The following is a 19799-nucleotide window of genomic DNA, read 5'->3' on the forward strand; positions in this document are numbered from 1 at the left end:
TTGGAAAAACTAGGAAAACATCAATGTGAGAGTTTCCCTATTACACTTAGAATTCTGTTTCTTTGTTGGACTGCTTCAGAATTTTAGGTGCTTGTGTCACTGAAAGGGAATCAGGGGCTTTCCTGGTGGCACAGTGGCTAAGAATCTGCCTGCCAACGCAGGGGACACGGGTTCGAGCCCTGGTCCGGGAAGATCCCACATGCCGCGGAGTAACTAAGCCTGTGCGCCACAACTACTGAGCCTGTGCTCTAGAGCCCGTGAGCCACAGCTACTGAGCTCGTGAGCCACAACTAATGAGACCACGTGCCACAACTACTGAAGCCTGCATGCCTAGAGCCCGTGTTCCGCAACAAGAGAAGCCACTGCAATGAGAAGCCCGCGCACCGCAACAAAGAGTAGCCCCCGCTCACCGCAACTAGAGAAAGCCCACGCAGCAGCAAGGATACAACACAACCAAAAATAAAATAAATTAAATAAATAAATTTTTTAAAAAAAGAAAGGGAATCAAAAAGTTGCATGCGTTGATAAGGTGAGCTAGATAAAAGGAAATCAAGCTTTTTGTTTGAAACATTCAAAAGGGCCTGAGGTATAACCCAAGACTGCCAAGCTATATAGCCTGTCTCGTACTCTCTGTGGGAGAAACAGGATGTTCTCAGTCTGGCAAATATAGGGATATGGGGTTGTCTGTGTCTTGGGCCAGAGGAAAAGAAAACTTGCCATAGAAAGTGAGAGTGCAAAAACTAAAAATCAAGTTGCCATATAATCCAGCAATCCCACTTCTGGGCATACATCCAAGTGACAAGTGACATTTGTCACTTGTCACTTGGACAAAACACTAATTTGAAAAGATACATGCACCACAATGTTTATAGCAGCATTATTTAAAATACCCAAGACATGGAAACAACCTAAATGTCCATGGACAGATGAATGGATAAAGAAGATGTGGTATATATACACAATGGAATATTACTTAGCCATAAAAAGAATGAAATAATGCCATTTGCATCTACATGGGCGGACCTAGAAGTTATCATACTAAGAGAAGTAAGTCAGAAAGAGAAAGACAAATACCATATGCTATCGCTTATATGTGGAATCTAAAATATGACACAAACAAACTTATCTGTGAAACAGAAACAGACTCACAGACATAGAGAACAGACTTGTGGTTGCCAAGGGGGAGAGGGGGTGAGGGAGGGATGGACTGGGAGTTTGGGATTAACAGATGCAAACTGTTATATATAGAATGGATAAACAACAGGGTCCTACTGTATAGCACAGGGAACTATATTCAATATCCTATAATAAACCATAATGGAAAAGAATATGATAAAGAATGTTAAAAAAAAAAAAAGAAAATGAGAGTGGCTGATCACAGATAGAGACTTTCAGCATCTTTCCCTGATGACCCAGGTGGCGTTCTCTGGGCCAGTGTGAGGAGTGATTCTCTGCGTTCTGCTTTTGTTTTTCATGGAACTGCTTTGGTCCTCGCTGTTTCACAACTTGAACTTAAGGGCAGGGAGCATCCAGCAGTTTAAGCCTCTCACTAATTGCTGTTTTTAGCTGGTATGATCTCTTCCTGATGGGTTCTGTGGGTTCAGTTAAGGTTTTTGACTGTTGGTTAACGGGATTATTCAAAGCCTTAATTAAGTTCCGCCTGTCCAATGGGCTGTGTGCCAGTTGCTGACACAGACCCAGGCCGCTAAGCTCCGTCATGCTGTGCCCGTGGCTCACCCTTCACTCTTCACTCTCATAATATACCCATGATGTAAGTTTCATAGGCATTTTCTGTGCTCTGATTTGCTGGGGGTGTTAATGTTTTAATTCTCCTTTCTGTGCATCCATGTCCATTTATTATCTGGGTGAGCTTATGCTTGGAGATGGGACAGAGAATTCTTCTTCAATGCATTCCTCAGCATCACTGATTAACTTCCTATTATTTTTCACTTTTTAAATCACCAGCCCTGTTCTAGTCATTTATCGTAGGAGAATTTCTTTATTGTAGAGGAAGCTGCCTTGAAACAGGGGAAGAAGTTCAGGGTGATGTGCTACAGACAGGCCGGCGATCATAGGAAGTATGGAGACAGTTGTGTTGCAGAATCAGCTTTGTCCAGCTTGCGGGGGGTGAGGTGGGGCATCTGTCCAGCAGGTTTCCTTAATTTCCCATTCTTCAGGCTCAGCCTTTCCCATCATCGATTCAGTTACTCAACAGGTTTCAAAGAAATACTTATTGACAACCCCTCCATCTATTGTTCCCAGCCCCAAGGACTTCTCAGCTCACTGCTCATGTCTTCTTTGTGTATCTCCCCGACTCCCCAGTGTCCTGCCGGGCCGTCTCCTTTCACCCTGGCCTTAGGGTAATCCTGGTTTCACTCGTTTTGGTCTCCCTCCGTCCCCGATGTGGGCAGAGTCTCAGGTTCATGTCCTGCCCAGCTCTGCACTGTAGCTGTGTGGGCTTGCATTGTGCAAACAGGGACAGGCCCGCCCAGGAACAAAAGACGTGCAGGAGATCATCAAAAACAGCAAAATCATCCCCTTTCTACCACTCACCGAGCTGAGAAGGCAGATGTGTTGCTCTGAGTCTTGTAGGGGTTGTGGAGGCCAGAGAACCTGGCCCTGTTCTGGGCTTATGCTCTGGTAGCCTGTCCTGGGCAAACTGGAATTAACTGCAAGCCCTTCACACACATCAGAGAAAAATGAAGAGACAGTGCCTTAAGAATGTTTCACTTTCAATCATTAAGTATATCTTGAGACAGCACCAGGTTCTGAAAAACTCTCCAGCACGGCCGGCTGGTGTGACGTGGAAGCAAGCAGCTGCCCGCCTGCAGCCCAGCTTTCCCCTCACCATCCAACACACGCAGAATGAGCCCCCATTCCTTTTAAAGGCATTTTGAGGCTATAAAGGCTCTTGGGAACATTTTATGGCACTGGAGCACAGTTTTACTATTTTAAATTATTATAGGGGTTATGGTTACTATATCTTTATTTGTATGACAGATTGTCGGCTATGCCCTTGATTTACTTGATCCCAGGCTTTTGTTCAAGAACACAACCTCCAATTAAATGTGGTTAACTGTGGCAAAAATATGATTCTCCTTAGAATGACCCTCTTTGGGGCCATTTCCAAAAACTCATTATGGTGACAAGTCAGGGCTGCCCACTCATGTTCACAAGCCTTTTTCCTTGTGGTCACTTGATTTTCCCTTATGGAGGATTAGAGAGTATTAAGGCTGTGGGCTGGGGCCCAGGGTAGACTGGAGGGAGAGGAAAGAATCTTCCCCCAGAAGCTAAGTGGGTCACTATTTAGATCCAGACTATTTCAGGAATGGAAGGAGCCTGAGCTATCAAGAGCTGTTTTCTCTTCAGTGAAAGGAAGGAATTACAACCTGAAGAGGCTAGGAAGACAAGTCAGACCCAGGACTCAGGCCTGGCTCTTACACTGTCTTCTCTGTTCCACACTGACTTTCCTAGGCGTGTCTTGGGTGTGTGCATGGCGCCCATCCCTGTCTATCTTAGACCATTGGGGTATTTCTGCTATAACAGAAATACCACAGATGGGGTGGTTTCAACAACAGAAATTTATTTCTCACAGTTTTGGAGGCTGGGAAGTCCAAAATCAAGGCACCAGCAGATTCAGTGTCTGGAGAGGTCCAGTTCCTGGTTCATAGCTGGCCAGCTTCTCACCGTGTCCTCACACGGTAGAAGGGGTGAGGGAGCTCTCTGGGATCTCTTTTGTAAGGGCACTAATCCCATTTATGAGGGTTCCACCCTTCTGACCTAATCACCCCAAAGTCCCCATCTCCCGATATAATCACATTAAGGGTTAGGATTTCGACATGAACTTTGGAGAGACATATTCAGTCTATAGCACTGTCCTCCTGTTACTCCAAGGAAACAGCCCAAGACTTGCTTATGGGATGGCCATGACTTTTGTGAGTCCTTTGGCTTTTTCCCAAAGTGGGGAGCAGATATTGCTTTAACCTAGAGGAGGCTTAGGGTCTATTAGAGATAGACCCTTATTAATGCTTTGGATTCTATAATATTTATCTCACCAAAAAAATGAATTTATAGTGAGGCACAGAGAGACAGCCACTCAACTTGGAGACCAAAATTGTGGTCCCAGATCTGCCACTTTATCGCTGGCAAATCATCCACTTATCCAGGCCTCTTTCCTTTGCTCTCTGGGCTTAATAATATGATTGGCCTTGCATGCTGTCACAGACACTTTTGGTACCCCACCCAGATCCCCTGCACCAGGCTGCTACACCCATTCCCAGCTGCTCTGATTGTTGACTAAGGCCTGGGTTCCTGAATCCCTATCTCAGGTTCTGCTTCCTGGGAACCCAACCCAAGACACTTCCCTTGTAGTGTTGCGAGAATCAAATAAGATTCTATATGTGGAAGGCCTCTGAAAACTGAAGTATCACTGGGTTTTTACTGTGGTCTTAGACTGGGCTGTAAAAAATCCCCCATCTGTGGCTTCTCGGTGGAAGGCCCATGATGAAGGCCGATGAGGCGTCCAGGGAGGGCAGGGCTGCTGTCACACAACCAGGCGTGTGAGTCCAGGCTTCTCTTCTTTCCCCATCCAGGAGCCCAGGATAGTGGGCAGACAATAAAAATGAGTTTACTTGAAGTTGAGTAATTTTTAGGTAACGTTAGGTAGTGGTTGAACAAGTTTTTCCCTATTGGGAGGATAAGAATTGGAGCTGCAAATCATTCAGACCTTGGAACGGAAAAAGGTCATATAAATTCCTGCCTTTGCTTCAGATGCAGGGTGTACAAAAGTCCATTGCAAACCGCAGCTTTCTAAGTGGTACCAATTTCAGCATGTTTAAAAATCCCTGGATAGTTATTTTACTATATAAGGGTGTTGCAGAGGTGGATCTGTTGGTGTGGGGTGGAGGGGAATGTATATGTATGTAGAAAATGAGAGGGACTTCCCTGGTGGTGCAGTGGTTAAGAACCCACCCTCCAATACAGGGGACTTGGGTTCGATCCCTGGTCAGGGAACTAGATCCCACATGCATGCTGCAACTAAGGAGCACACATGCCGCAACTAAGACCTGGTACAACCAGGATAAATTAAATAACTAAAAATTGAAAATGAGAGGAAAATGGAAAGGGAAAGAGGGATCTGTGTCCCTGAGGTCTGGAGCACTTGTAATGTCCCCAGTTAAACATTGACGCCTCAGGCCCTGGTGGCCACAGAGTTGGCACCGCTGCAGGAGGCCAGAGTACTTGCTCGTGGAATGCTAAGGACGCCTTTGGTGAAGTTAATGATTCATCTCCTCCCAGTCCCAGGGTTCTGCACTGCCTTTCTCTGATGCTGACAGAAGGCCACCTGATCATCTGGAGATGAGGCTGGCTCTGCCTGACAGGATGGAGGAGAAGATGATGATTCGCAGATTCACTATATGACCAGACTCCCAAGGGGCTTCCTTCTGTAGGAAAGAGTTTCTTTCCTTAGTTGTTTCCTGAAAATATGCTTTCACGGAGAAAAAGAATGCTTTAACAGAGTGATTGTCTGATATTCCTTGGCATGAACCTTTGTGCCAAGATAGTGCCACAAGGTGATGTGTTTTATACGGATATGTGGCATTTGCTACCTTCAAACGTGCATAATGTTTATTTGTGTACCACTTTTATTTCCATTTCTAGATTTAAGTACCCTGAGGGGCTCCACAGATTAATGAATGGTTGTGCTGTACATTCATTATACAGGCACACGAACATAAAAGGAACACATATTTTCATTTAAATTTTTTTCTGTTTTACAAAGGTCAGGGGTGTTATTTGCAGGAATATCAGGAAATGATAGTTAAGTAAAAGGAAAAGAGAGACCTAGAGGCAATCGCTGTTAACACTTTGTTTCATATTATAATAGGCATTATAGTATGCACGTAATCCCCTTCAACAGCATCACCCTGAGATGGGATATGTGCTTGGTGAGGCTGCAATGGCCAGGCGTGACGGCACAGCCACCTCCCCTCCCCTTTCTCCCACGTGCTGATAAAGCATCCTCTTTGACCTTGCTGGGGCGTATAAGGAGAATTATTGCTGTAGGTCACTGAAGGCTTTCTTTGTAAATGTAATTTGAGGTCATCCAGGGAATTTTGGTTTGGCTTCATCCGTATCTATGCTCTCTTGTCTTGGAGTGGATACGTGGATAAAAGCTACTGTTACAACCTATTTGTAACGCCAACAGTTTCTTTCTCAGGAGGTTTCTGTGATGTCTTCTGTGCATTTCCAGTGCTAAAATCCCCCAGTTCAGGTCCCAGGCTGTGCATTGACGGGCCAGTCTGAGCCCTGCTCCTCCGAAGATGAGTCCATTCCAAAGGGCCTGTTGAGTTTCAGGGGTTTCAGGGCCCTTGGGGAACTTTCTCTGAAACTCAAAGTGATTTCTTGGAATTTGTCTCTCTCTGCATTTTCCCCTCTTTGGGGAAATATCTTCTCTCTGAACAAGTTGCTGTGAGGCTCAGATATGCTAAGTATTTAGAAAAGTGCTTAACACTTAGCACTCAACAGATGTTAGCTGCTAACTATTTGTAGAGAAAGAGGGGTCTAGGGCAGCACTGCCTGATAGAAACATCAAGCAAGGCATGTATGTAGCTGTACCTTTCCTAGTAGCCACATTAAAAAAGTAAAGAGAAACAAGTGAAATTAGTTTTAACAATATATTTTATTTAACCCAGTATGTCAAAATGAGTATCTTTTCAATATGTAATCAGTATTTTTAAATTATCGAGGTAGTTTACATTCTCTTTTCATGCTAACTCTTCAAAACCCCACGTATAATTTACATTTATGGTGCAGTTACAGTGCAACTCAGGATCAGCCACATTTCAAGTGCTCAGTTGCCATGTGTGTCTAGTGGCTGCCATACTGGGCAGCTCAGATCTAGAACCTTGCTACCCATGGTGAGTTCTAGGGACCGGCAGCCTCAGCATCATCTGAGAGCTTGTCTGAACTGCAGAATCTCAGGCCCACCCCAAACCTATAGAAGCAGAATCTGCATTTTTAACAAGTGATTCACGTTAGAGTGGGAAGCACTGCTCTAGAATCCCCGTGCTCAGTCCCCACCCCCTGGGGTTCTGATTTAATTGGTCCAAGGTTGGACCTGGGCACTAGTATTGCTTTAAATCTCCCCCTGGTGATTCTAATCATGCATCCAGGCTTGAGAGACACTTGTGTGGTGAGCTGTGGAGCCAGGACGCCTGACTCGGCTACTTGCTACCTTCAAGACCTCGAGAAATCTACCAAAACCCTGCGTCTCAATCTCCTCGTCTCCAAAATGGAGATGAAAATAGTATTTGTTGCAGGGGATGTTATGAGGATTAAAAGAGTTAATACATGTAAAGCACCCAGAAAAATACCTGCCACATAGGAAGTACTCCTTATGTACAAGCTCTCATCCTGTCTTCTTTTCCTTGAAGGTCCGGGGTTACCCAGAGCCCCAAGTGACATGGCACAGAAACGGGCAACCCATTGCCGGTGGGGGCCGCTTCCTGCTGGACTGTGGTACCCGGGGGACTTTCAGCCTTGTGATTCATGCTGTCCGTGAGGAGGACAAGGGAAAGTATACCTGTGAAGCCACCAATGGTAGTGGTGCCCGCCAGGTGACAGTGGAGTTGACGGTAGAAGGTGAGTCCCAAGAGGTGAAAGCCCTGGGGAGAAATGAGCCATCAGTTTCCCCAAGGCCTGCAGCTCCTGCCTCAGCCCTCTCTCGGGAGAGGGACCCACATCCCGGAACTCAGGACCTGTTAGTCTGATGGGGGCAATGTGGTCCCTGGAACAAGGGAGGCATCCCAGGAGACAATGTCGGACTACACATCACCTCCCTTTCTGCTCCAGCCTTCCCCTCGCTTCCCCTCACACTGAGGCTGAGACCAGACTCCTCATCATGGCCTTACAAAGTACATCCCACTCCTGCCTGGCTCTCCAGACCCTTCTCCTACCACTCCTCACCCTACTCGCTCCACTGTGGTCACACTGGCCCTCTGCTTGTCCTTGAGCAAAGCTTCAGGGCCTTCACCCGGCTGTTCCCTGTGTAAAGAAGAGCTCTTTCCGCAGCCCAGCCCCTGACTCGGCCCCTCACTTCCTTCAGGTCTCTGCTCAGACGTCCCCTCCTTAGAGAACCCTCTCTGACCACCCCATCCCCTGGACTCTCTATCCTCTCACTCCACCCGAACTTTTTCTTCTAGGACTGTCACTGCCTCCCACTTGATTATCTCCCTCAAGCCCCACCTCTAACTGGAAGCTCTAGGAGAAGAAGGACTTTATCTTGTTTACTGCTGTATCTCCAGCATCTAGGAAACTTCCCGGCACAGGCTAGATACTGAACTATTTAGAGAATGAGCAATGTTTATTATCATCATTATAAAGTAATACATGCCCATCATAAAAAACTTTGTAAAACTCAGAAAAATATATAGGAGATAAACATACCAGTGTGTTAACACTGATCAGTTATTTTGCCCTTTTTTTCCTTTGTACTTAAATAAAATTCTATTAAGTTTATTAACTTTAAAAATTCCAGGAAAACATTTGACCATAAGTAAAACTGTTCCTTTTGCTGCTGGTGTATCTCCCACATGCTGAAGGCACTCCACGGGTGAGAACATTTCCAGTTCAGGCCACTGGCTGCTGCTTAAAAGCCTGATGTCTAAAAGGACATGTGGGTTCGTCAGACCCTCAGAAATATGGCAAGGTTCCCTCCACCCTTCCAGGCCTTTCTAAGGGCTTATAAACCAGAGGGTCAGACTCATTTCTCCTCTCTCAGAAAACAGTCCTCCCAACCTGGTTTTCAGGGGACCCTGTGTGCCAGAGAAGGTTCCAGAAGGGGGCGAGGTGTACCTTGGCCAGTGTTTTTCCTATTTGCTTGCATTGTGAAAGGACAGATAGGCTGTTTCACAGAACAGAATATGCATAGTTTGGATGCTTTCCCAAATTCTTTAACTGAGTGACTCATTCCTTTTAATGGCCTTCAAGTACCTGTGGGCTGGGGCATTCCACATGGAAGGTGGCCCCTGGTCACTCTCTGAATGACCCTCATCTCGGCCAGTTCTGATGCTGTGCTTTCCCCTACAGTATACACTTTTCAATGCCCAAACTTTGAGTTGAGGCCCACAAATAAAAATTACTTTATCCCCTTGTATTAGTCAGCCCAGGCTGCCATAACAAAATACCACAGGCTGCATGGCTTAAATAACAGAAATGAATTTTCTCACAGTTCTGGAAGCTGGAAGTTCAAGATCAGTCCAGCAGGATTTGGTTTCTGGTGAAGGCTCTCTTCCTGGCTTGCAGAGAGCCGCCTTCTTGCTGTGTCCTCACATGGTGGAGAGAGGGAACTCTCGTGTCTCTTCTTCTTCTGAGGGCCCCAACCCTTAGGACCTCACTGAACCTTTGTCACCTCCTCACAGGCCCTGTCTTCAAATACAGTGACTGTGTTGGGTGAGGGCTTCAACATATGAATTTGGGTGGGGACACAAAAAATGTAGTCTATAACACCCCTTTTCTGATTTTCTATTTGGAGCTGGGGAAAGGGGGAATCAGAGGTTCAAGGTTCTGGTCCCAACTTTTGTCGGTCAATGTGTGACTTTAAATACTGGATCTCTGTTTCTGTAGAATAAAGGGTTTGAATTCAGTGGTCTCTACAACCTGAGCTAGCCCTTGTTTTCTATGATCCATTTTAAAGGAATGGAGTGGGTTAGGATTACAGGGGAGCTATATAAAACCCAGGTCGTATGAAAGCTTTTTTTTTTTTTTTAGTTCCCATCAGTGAGGACATTAGATCTGATGTCTCAACTAAGCAGGAAAATTTTTATTAGGTCATGGTACTCAGGGCAGAGGAAAAGAAAGAAGGCAGGAGAACTATAGCAAATGAGAGAAGGCTAAGGCTCTCAACCCTGCGCCCTCCTCTTTGGTTTTAATTTGAGGAGATCATCGAAGATGTTTTATGCCTTCTAACCCTAGGAGGTAGAGAATGACCTAAAGGCTGCAGTCCCTGTAAATGTGAATGGCCCTGTATACTTTCTGCTTCTGCATCAAAGGCCAGTTTCAGCCCATGTGTGGTTTGGGACCACCCCATAGACCATAGCCCTGGAAGGATCCACTCTGGTCCCTTATGCCGTGAATAAGTTGTTGGCAGTGCCAGGCTAGCCCAAACCCTTACAAAGGGAATCCAGCAGCCCTCCTGCTTCTCGCCAGCTCTCTGTGCTTTGCTTCTTAGTTATTCTTCTTATTCGGAAAGCGTAGAGCTTCAGGAATTAAGAGTATGACTCATATATGGAGGCTTTTGACCCCCTAATGGTCAAGTTTAGAAGGCAATGTTATCCAATGGTCTTGGATTTTAGCTCCACTAATTTCTAACTATGGGGAAATTAACCTTTCCGAACCTTATTTCCTTTTCCGTAAACTGATGCTAATGGCTGACCCATGGGTTGTGTAAAGATCAGTGCAGCACTGACAAATAGTAGGCACTCAGTAAATGGTAACCTTGTGATGTTCAAACGTGACATTAATATCCTGAGAACTACTTGCAGAGGGAAATCCTTGTGTGGAGAATAGAGGAGAAAGCTTTCTCCTCTGATTTCCTTTGGTAACCAGGGCCAAGAAGCATGCACAATCCTCCTTGAGGGCAAGCATCTTCATGACAGGACCATTCATGACCTTGTGCAGCCCTAGTCTGAGCCCTGGAAAGGCTTTGTGTAGCCAGCCCTGACACTCACTTACCTCCAGAGGACTGGTCACAGAGGCCTGGTGCAGAGCAGGGAAGAGACGTGGTGCCTGCTTTCTGGGAGCTTTCTGTATAACGTAGGGGCCACAGCCTGCTCTCTAGCCCCACGCTGTCCAGAGAAATACAATTGACCCTTGAACTATATGACTTTGAACCTCGCAGGTTCACTTATATGGGGATTTTTTTAATAGTAAATACCACAGTATTGCACAGTCTGAGGTTGGTTGAATCTGCGATGTGGAACCGCAGACACAGAGGAACGACGAACATACAGAGGGCCGACTCTTAAGTTATACATGGATTTTCAACTGCGGGGAGGGTGGGCACCCCTGACCCCCTCATTGTTAAAGGGTCAACTGTATAATGTGAGCCACATGTGTCATCTCAAGTTTTCTAGTGGCCACATTTTTTTAAAAAGTTGAAATCGATTTTAATAAAATACTTTAACTTAACCCAATATATCCAAGATACTATCATTTCAACATATAAACATTATTACTGAGATATTTTACATTCTTCAACATTTGCAGCATATTTTACATGGTAACACATCTCAATTCAGACCAGCCGTATTTCAAGAGCTCAATAACTATAGATGACTAATGCCTATTGTACTGGACAGCACAGCTCTAGAAGCTTGAATTGGGATAAACAAGGCTTACACGGAGAAAAAAGAGAAGCCCACGTGTAGGAACAAGGTGGCAGGTTGTCCTGGGCAATCACATCCACAGAGTGAACCTCGGGCGTGGGGTGGAGTGAGGGGCGGGGCTGAAATGAGAGATATACCCCAGACGTGGTGGTCTAGACTTTGAGAAGGCCCTTTGTGTTTCAGGGACCAGAGAGTCACTTAAGTCATTTCAAGTAATAGAGGGTTAATTTTAAGGCCATGAGCTCAGGAACCCGGGGAAAGCCAAACTGGAGGCCCAGAGGTGATCCAGGCCTCAGGACGGCTCATACTCACCTTATAGGCTTGTTTAATGCAAATGCAAGGGCACCCAAATCACCTGGGGGAATCTTGTTAAAATGCAGATTCTGGTTCTGTAAGTCTGGAATAGGGCCCAAGTGTCTGCACTTCTAACCAGCCCCTGGGTGATGCCTGTGCTGCTGGTCCACAGGTCACACTTTGAGTAGCAAGGAAGGATTCAGTTACAGATGTGATATATTTTTCCTAGTACAAATGGTTCTCAAATGTGAGCATTTGGGCAAGTGGTTGCCCTTTTGCAGACCCATGGTCACAGCAAGTGTCCTTAGGGTGACCATTTATCCCAGCATGCCTGCTCTACCAATGTAATTATAAATAGAGCCTCCTTTGACTTTCAAAAGAGTCCCGGTTTGGATAATAAATTGCATGGTTACCCTAGTCATGATCAACATGTCTGGTGCACTGGGCGGTGAGTAAAGCTTTAAAGATGATGTTGAGAAATAAAGGCTTATTCTAGGGGAAGAGGAGTAGCAAGAGAGCGGAGAGCGATAGTTTCAGAGGAAGTGGATAAAGTTTATTTTCATCTCTGAAAAATAAATTCCAAGCCATTAACGACTCCGCCTAAGAGTGCAATGAACAACTGAAAAAATAACTTTAAAAATAGTGAATATGTATTTGCTGGGGAATAGATTCGGCCAGGGGCTCCTTCCTCTTGGGAGTTTTCTTTGAAATGAATAAATGGAGGTGCGGGGTAGGCAAAGATCTGTTTTCTCCCTCCTTTCTGGATCCAGCCTTGACCATCACTCTTTCTTCTCTATTAAGTACACTATCCTTCATGCAAATTCCTCCTCCTCCATCTCCATTCCTGGGGGATTCTTCCCCCAGCTCCCTCCCCTGTAGGTGATAGGTTCTGAGGCTGCCACTTTTGTCTCTGTCGAAAAGCAAAGACATGTCCCCTCATCTTGGAATGTCTCACACAAGCAAAGAGTGCATCCCTCTATCCATTGCCTCGTTCACCACTCTGTTTCTCTCTGTGTCAGGCCCAATTCAGACAGGCTTCCTGCCCCCTTGGAGTTTACTTCCAATGGGGAAAGAGAGACTATGAATAGGTAACAAATATCACTTTTGCAGTAGAATTAAGTGCTCCCTGACCATGCGAGAGAAAGAGAGCCAGGTGGCAGGCCACCTAGAATGTGGCAGCAGAAAGGAGAGTGACCCCATGTCATGGGATTTAAGGGAGCAGACTGGCCTTAGTGACTGCTAGCCAAGCTATTCTGGTGCCGCTGGCACCAGCATTCTCTGGTGATTTTGAATTTGCAGGAAATGCTTCTGCGCCATGTCTTTTGCTACTACCCTTTTCCAGGGTCAGACTTCTCAGACCCCTTTTATTTTCACATTGGATTGGATTGATGACATTATATATTTGAACCCATGTATATTTACAATGGCTGAGTTTTAAATTATTGTATTCCTCAAGAACGTCTTTTGTGATTCTCCTTTTGTTTTGTTGTTCTCTTCTTTTGTACTGTCTTCTTTTACCTAAATTTTCTACCTTCTTAAAGACCTGTAATTATATTTTCCATTTGTATTCTTTATAAACTCTTTTCAGTCTATTATACTCCCTGATGACTCTTCTTTCTGTAGGGGCATATGCCCTATTTTTTTTCTTACCCAGTCAGAATATTAAAATGTTCTGAGTTCTTGTCCTTTTCTGTCTCATCAAAGGGAAAAATATAAATATGGTAGAGATAAAGATTATTCTTTTTGCCCCTCCAGTCTCTTTGCTGTGAAACAGTTGTGTGTCAAGACTGCCTCACTTATTTGCTACACGGAAGAGTTAGATGACAAATGACTTGGTCCCATTCTGTTCTTGAAGCATGCCTTCCAAATCTCCTTCTCCCTTCCCTCTGTTGTTTTCACCTTCCAGTTTCACTTTGCCTCTTTTTCCCTCCAAAATACACGCCAGTACCCCTGGCTGGCCCAGCTTCCATCTTTTCTTCCCATCTCTAACTCCTCTACCCATTTCTCCCATCTCCACCCCCAGACCTTTCCCAGTTGCTTGTAGTTCTAGCCTCTTCTTCATTCATCAGACTTCATTGCGTGTGCTAACTTTGTGCTGAGATCTAAGAGCAGCAAGACTTGGTTATTGCTCTCAAGAGACTGACTTTCTTGACCTCATATTTCATTGTTATGTTGCAATTAAGCAACAACATCAGGATGTATTTAGGAAATGCTGGCTTTGTGCGGTGCCATGTGGGAGATGAAATGCTTTGTCAGATCCTTTCTGCAAGAACCTGGTTGGTCAGCTAAGACCTAGACACATTAAAAGCTAAGTAAAAACACAACCCCAAGGCAGCACAGGTTTATTTGCCAAATGATTGGCACTTCCGCTCTGTAAACTTAGAGGAGGATGAGACATCTGGAGGCTGAAATGGTCTGCGATATCTTCTTGGAGGAGGAGGGAGTTGGCTAGCCCGGACAGAGCGAGTGAGATTTGGATGGCAGATTCTGATTCTGATTCTGGGGATGGGAGGAAAGTGGTTAAGAGTTAGGGCCTGGGGTGGAGGGTGGGGTGAGTAGACAGGCAGGAGCAGAGAGTAGTGGGAAATAAAGCTGAAAGACAGATTGGGAGGAGACTGTGGGAGGTCTGGAGCACGAGGCGAGGCGGTTTTTACAGTCATATCCGTTCCAGAGTATGAGTGGACGATTCTGCCCTTAATTGTTGCTTTTCCATCTTCCTACGGCATGTAGCTCTCCAGATGAACTGCTGCCCTTAGCCACAGCTTGAGGGACAGACCTACTATGTGCTTGCTTTGCTTCATGAATCTTTTTAACTTTACTTGTATTTTTCTGAACACATGGGTTTATTACAAGCATTACGATCACAGATTTTTCATGTGTTCCATTAGTCTTTGATACACCATCACTTTGCATGATCCCCAACAAAAATGGGTTGCTTATTAGTACAATGAATTTCTCCAGAACCATGCTTAAAATAACCTTCCCATATGCTGCACTTGCTCACTGGGTGGCCTCTGGTCAGACACCTGTACGGTAGCCACAGCCAGATGGCTCCTACCACATCAGACCCGCAAGTGGGGAGCGGCTCAAACCAGAGGTAAATTTCTCTTTGTTTCCTTCCTGATAAATTGATACAAAATCAGTCTTTATGACTTAAGTACTGAAGGGAATACCTGCTACTTGGCTTGGTGTTTTGGGAGGGAATCACAGTGGAAAGTGACTCTTGAGAAATGAGCTGGGATGCCTGTGATCCTTGGCCTCGGAAAGAAGACTCTGAAGAAAACAGCTATTTTGTCTCTGCAGAGGATCTAAATTCCTCTTTAGAGTACTTATTTAAGACAGTTGAGAGATCACTGGCTGCAATTTATTGAACTATTCCCCCCTCCAAAACAAAACTTTGTGTCACTACTCCTTTGAACTCATTGGGTAGGACATATGACTACCTTATCCATCAATGACCAGGAAGTAATTTGTCTTCCAAGTGGTGGATATTTTATTTCAACCCCCTGAGGAAGAATTGGTTCTTTAGTGCATCAGTTTCCTGGGGACGCAAATAGAACTCCTGAAATGTCTACTAGGCGCCCTGGGATAACCTCCTTAGCCTCTATGCAAGGATGTATGGTTGACCCTTGAACAACAGTTTTGAACTGCATGAGTCCACTTATATATGGATTTTTTTTCAATAAATAGAGTACCTGTATTTTCATTTTATAGATATTTAAATTAACTAAGTGTGGGAGGAAGTTTGTGTTCAATTAGAAACCACAATATGCAGAATCAAAAGAACTAGGGTTTGAGTCCTGATTCTACAGAACAGCTTCAGCTTCCTGCCCTTGGGTGAGTCATGTATCAATTCCTTCATTTTTGAGGCAGAGATAGAGTACGTGGATTTTCCACTGCACAGCATTGGCATCCCTAACCGCTGTGTTCTTCAAAGGTCAACTGTACTTGTTATTGAGTGTCATAGTGTAAGAATAACGTACATGTGTACATTCCAGTGAATGTGGACTGTGGCAGTGACCTCCAAAGCTCCCTGCCTGAGTGGAGGCTGTAGAGTGAACTGTTTATATAGGGTGAGGCCCCCATTTATACAGTGACAGGCAGCCCCTGGCAGAGATGCATTAACATTTATGGTTAGGACTTTAGTGGCCTCCGGAAGACACAGCTGAAACCTTGACAGGTGATAACCCAAACCTCCTTTGGAAGCAGGGCAGCCCAGCCACCTCGTCATCCTCAAGTGCTCCCTCCCTCCCCTTCACTGGTCAGTCACCAGATCCTGCTGCGCCAGTTCTCATTTGTCCCCACTACCACCATCGTGGTCCATCCACTCTGTCCTGTTGCACAGATTTCCAAATGGTCTCCCCAGTTCTACCCATACCCCACTCTAATCTCCACATTGCTGCTAAAAATATCTTTCAGAAAATTCAGATGGGATCTTACCATTCCCTCCCTTCGAATTCTCCAATGATCCAGCTTTAAACTGAAACTCAAGATCTTCAATAGGCCCTGCTCTGGGGTGTCCCCTCCCCCATCTTAGAAGCACTTTGCCTTTCTCTTAAGGCTCAAGTTTTATTCTAGCTTTTATTACACACATCAGTCCACTTGCTGAAGCTCTAACTAATGCCTTATGCATAATAGGGACTGAATCAGTGTTTTAGTACAGATGAGGTCTCAAGGATCCCATGTCATACAGCAGAAAATTGTTTTGACGCCACACTTACAGTCATTTTTTTCCCCATTTTCTCTACTTCAGTGGTCTGTAACTTGTCTTGCTGTGTTATCTTCTTTTAAGGTTTCATTCTTTCTTTGTTATATGTCTTCTCTGTTATTTATCCTAACACTACTTTTTCTTTCTACTATACTAATTTTTTCTTTTTTTCTCTTTATTGAGATATAATTGACATATAACATTGCTAACACTACTTCTTATGCTAGCATCCACCTGTATACCTGTGTTCCTTCATTTCCATGACTACTTGTACAGTGTGTTTTTTGATCATTCACCTTCAAATCCAAACATGCATATGAGTCAGTGCAGGAATCTATTTCGTTATGTCTTCTAAAGTGCCTGAGCATTTACATTGAAATAGACATGCTTGACCATCTATTGATGGACGGTATCGAAATATTGAAATTTCATATTGAAATAAACATTATTATACTTCCCTTTCCTTTTGTTTCGCCTTAACATTTTAGTCAGGGCTTTACATTTGTTTTCTTTTTGAAATTATATATGTGGATGGTTAGCGGCAAATATTGATTCAACATGGCACAGGGGACATTGCTAAATACATGTTATAAAAAGTGGGTATTTGTTCTGATTGAGTGAAGAACCACTATTTTAAGCAGTCCTTAAAATCTGCTTTGAAGTTGCCTGCAAGTGGGGTGACTGCTCCCTGGATTGCCTGGAACAGTCCTGATTTACTCCTGTGTCCGGGCAGAATTATTAATTATGCCCCTTTCAGTGTCCAGAGTCTCTGTTTGGATGACAAATTATATCATCGCACATTTTTAGAAGTATTTCTTCTTCTTACCATCATGATCACATTATTCCCCTTTTCGGCAGCATTCTCTGTGTCTACTCAGTCTTTGACAAAATGTGCTTAGTATCTCCACTATTGAACTTTTCACTCCGAAAACCTGCTAGCATCCTCTTTTACTCAGCCTTGAAAAATCTGAGATGACTGTTTAAATACCTTTGGTGCCTTGGCCTTTTTTTTCCCTCTCACTAACTCGATCCTGTCTTCACCAATTCTCTTAACTTACTCTTCTATTTTTGGCATTTCTACCTTAATCCCCTTTCCACTTATTTTTCTACATAGCCTTGCTGTTCTGCCAGATTTTCATACTTTCACAAAATTAATTTTGCCTTATCTGACAATTTGCAACTTCAAATTTTTGTCTATAAATAGACTCTGTTAGCTATTTTAGCCCAAATTCTCTGTTTGCTTTGATGTATGTCTCTGGTGTTGACACACATTAAGATGAGCATTCCTCAATTCCATTTCTAACTGACTGCTTTATATGTTACCTTTGGATTGTACCATAAACTGCTGTTACTCTGATACAGAAGTACCTCCAAACAGCACACTTTTGCTATTCTTTGAGGAAATGCCATACTTTTGCTCTATCTTTTAAGGAGTAAAGGAATTTTAGCCTTTGGATTGAGACATTTGGCTCTCAAGAGTTTTAAAGGTTCTTAGTATAATTTTTTTATTGTGATAAAATACATATTACATAAAATTTGCCATTTTAACCATTTTGAAGCATGCAACTCAGTGGCATTAAGTACATTCACAAGGGTGTGCAGCCATCACCACTGTCTAGCTCCAGAACTTTTCATCACCCCAAATAGAAACCCCATACCCACTGAGCAGTCACTCCACTCCCCCCTCCCCCAGCCCCTGGCAACCACTCAATCTGCCTTCTGTCTCTGTGGATTTGCCTCTTCAGAACATTTCATATAAATGGAATCATACATTTTTTGTGTGTCTGGCTTTTTTCACTTAGCAAAAATTTTCAAGGTTAATCTGTGTTGTAGCATGTATTATTACTTTATTCCTCTGCATGGCTGAATAATATTTCATTGTATAGATAGACCTTGTATTGTTTATCCATTCATCTGTTGATCAGTCTAATTTTTTAAATTAATTAATTTATTTTTATTAAAGTATAGTTGATTTACAATATCGTGTTGGTTTCAGGTGTACAGCACAGTGATTCAGTTATATGTACACATATTCCTTTTCAGATTCTTTTCCCTTATAGGTTATTACAGAATCTTGAGTGTAGTTCCTTGTGCTATACAGTAGGTCCTTGTTGGTTATCTATTGACCAGTCTAATTTTTATCAAATCTTTACCCCAATGTGAAATGAGTGGTACAGTAGCATGATAAGTGCAGTGAAGGGTACCTGGATATTTTAGATGAGAGTCTTAGTGATTGGTGTGTGCCTAATGCTGTGGAATAGAGCATGTATAAGAGGCAATTACGTTTTGATATATTTTCTTCTGGTTGTTTCACTATGTTTGGGTATTTTATCTTATTTTTACCTGATTATGATCACGTTGAATAGAAAATTTTGCATGCTGCTCTTTTTTTCATAAAATTCATTCGTTTAACAAATATTTGAATCCCTACTATGTGCTGGGCACTGGCCTGGATACTTCTGAGGAATAAAAAGTTCTGGTGGGAGTATGGTTTGGGAGTTATTATGGATATTATTTAAAGCTATGGGACTAAGACCCCCCTGGGGAAGAGTCCATAGAGCTGAGGAGAGGACCCAAGACTCAGCCCTAGGGCGCTCTCAGAGATAAAGTTCCAGAAGAGAAGGAGGTTGAGGAAAGAATGGGCAACGTGGTAAAAGCAGGAGAGTCTGGAGGAGAAAGTGCTTTGGAGAGGAGTGGCCCCTGCTGTCAAGTGCTACTGAGTGAGATTGTGAAGAGGATTAACCACTGCGTTTGGCAAGATGGTGGTCGGAATGGAGCTCAGTGGAATGGAGAGGATCACAGCCCAGCTGGAGTGTGCTGAAGAGCAAATGATATAATATTTCTGCATGTTTCATATATTCTTAAACATAATTTGGTGGCAGAATAAGATGTCTAATTGTACATTTTACTAAGCCACTTATTGTCTCCCTACTGTGTGACATTTATGTTGTTTCCAATATTTACTACTACAAACAAGACCAAAGTGAGTAGCTCTGTAAACTTTCTTTCCTACTTTTAGCATCGTTTCCTTTAACTGGAGAGACAGAAAGGAAGATGCTGATCTAAGAGCAGAGCATCTTTAAAGCTGATGATTCTCATTTGCTCAAATACTTTCTAAAAGAACTTCCTCCAGTGGTGTCCGAGGGACCCCAGCATCTTGACTGCAGTTGTCAGTTGGGCCCTCCCAGAACAGGTCTCTCCTTTTATCAGCTTATAAGTTCTTTTAACCTTGAACAGAGAATTGAATGACGAGAACTAAACCCACATTATGGGATGAAAACTATACACGGCTCACTAAATAGTTATGTTAAGCAGAATGCATGTACAACAATTGTCAACCCATATGGCATCACAACTTAAATGTGATGCAGGCATTGTTATTAACCCTTTTTCACTAAGGTCCTGGTATA

The 19799-nt window shown here is 43.8% G+C and overlaps 1 protein-coding gene across 7 annotated transcripts in view; it reads left to right on the plus strand.

Moving 5' to 3' along the window:
- The window catches only part of MYLK (myosin light chain kinase), a 270332-nt gene that overhangs the window by 128266 nt on the left and 122267 nt on the right, over nucleotides 1-19799 (plus strand). For all 7 annotated transcript variants that reach the window (XM_082460944.1, XM_082460943.1, XM_082460942.1 and 4 more), the window contains one exon: nucleotides 7437-7644. In XM_082460944.1, coding sequence (XP_082317070.1) covers nucleotides 7437-7644 — 208 coding nt within the window. The remainder of the gene's footprint in view (nucleotides 1-7436; nucleotides 7645-19799) is intronic.

The sequence above is a fragment of the Balaenoptera physalus genome (genome assembly GCF_965194825.1).
Source record: "Balaenoptera physalus genome assembly, chromosome: 4".
Taxonomy (NCBI): Eukaryota; Metazoa; Chordata; class Mammalia; order Artiodactyla; family Balaenopteridae; genus Balaenoptera; species Balaenoptera physalus.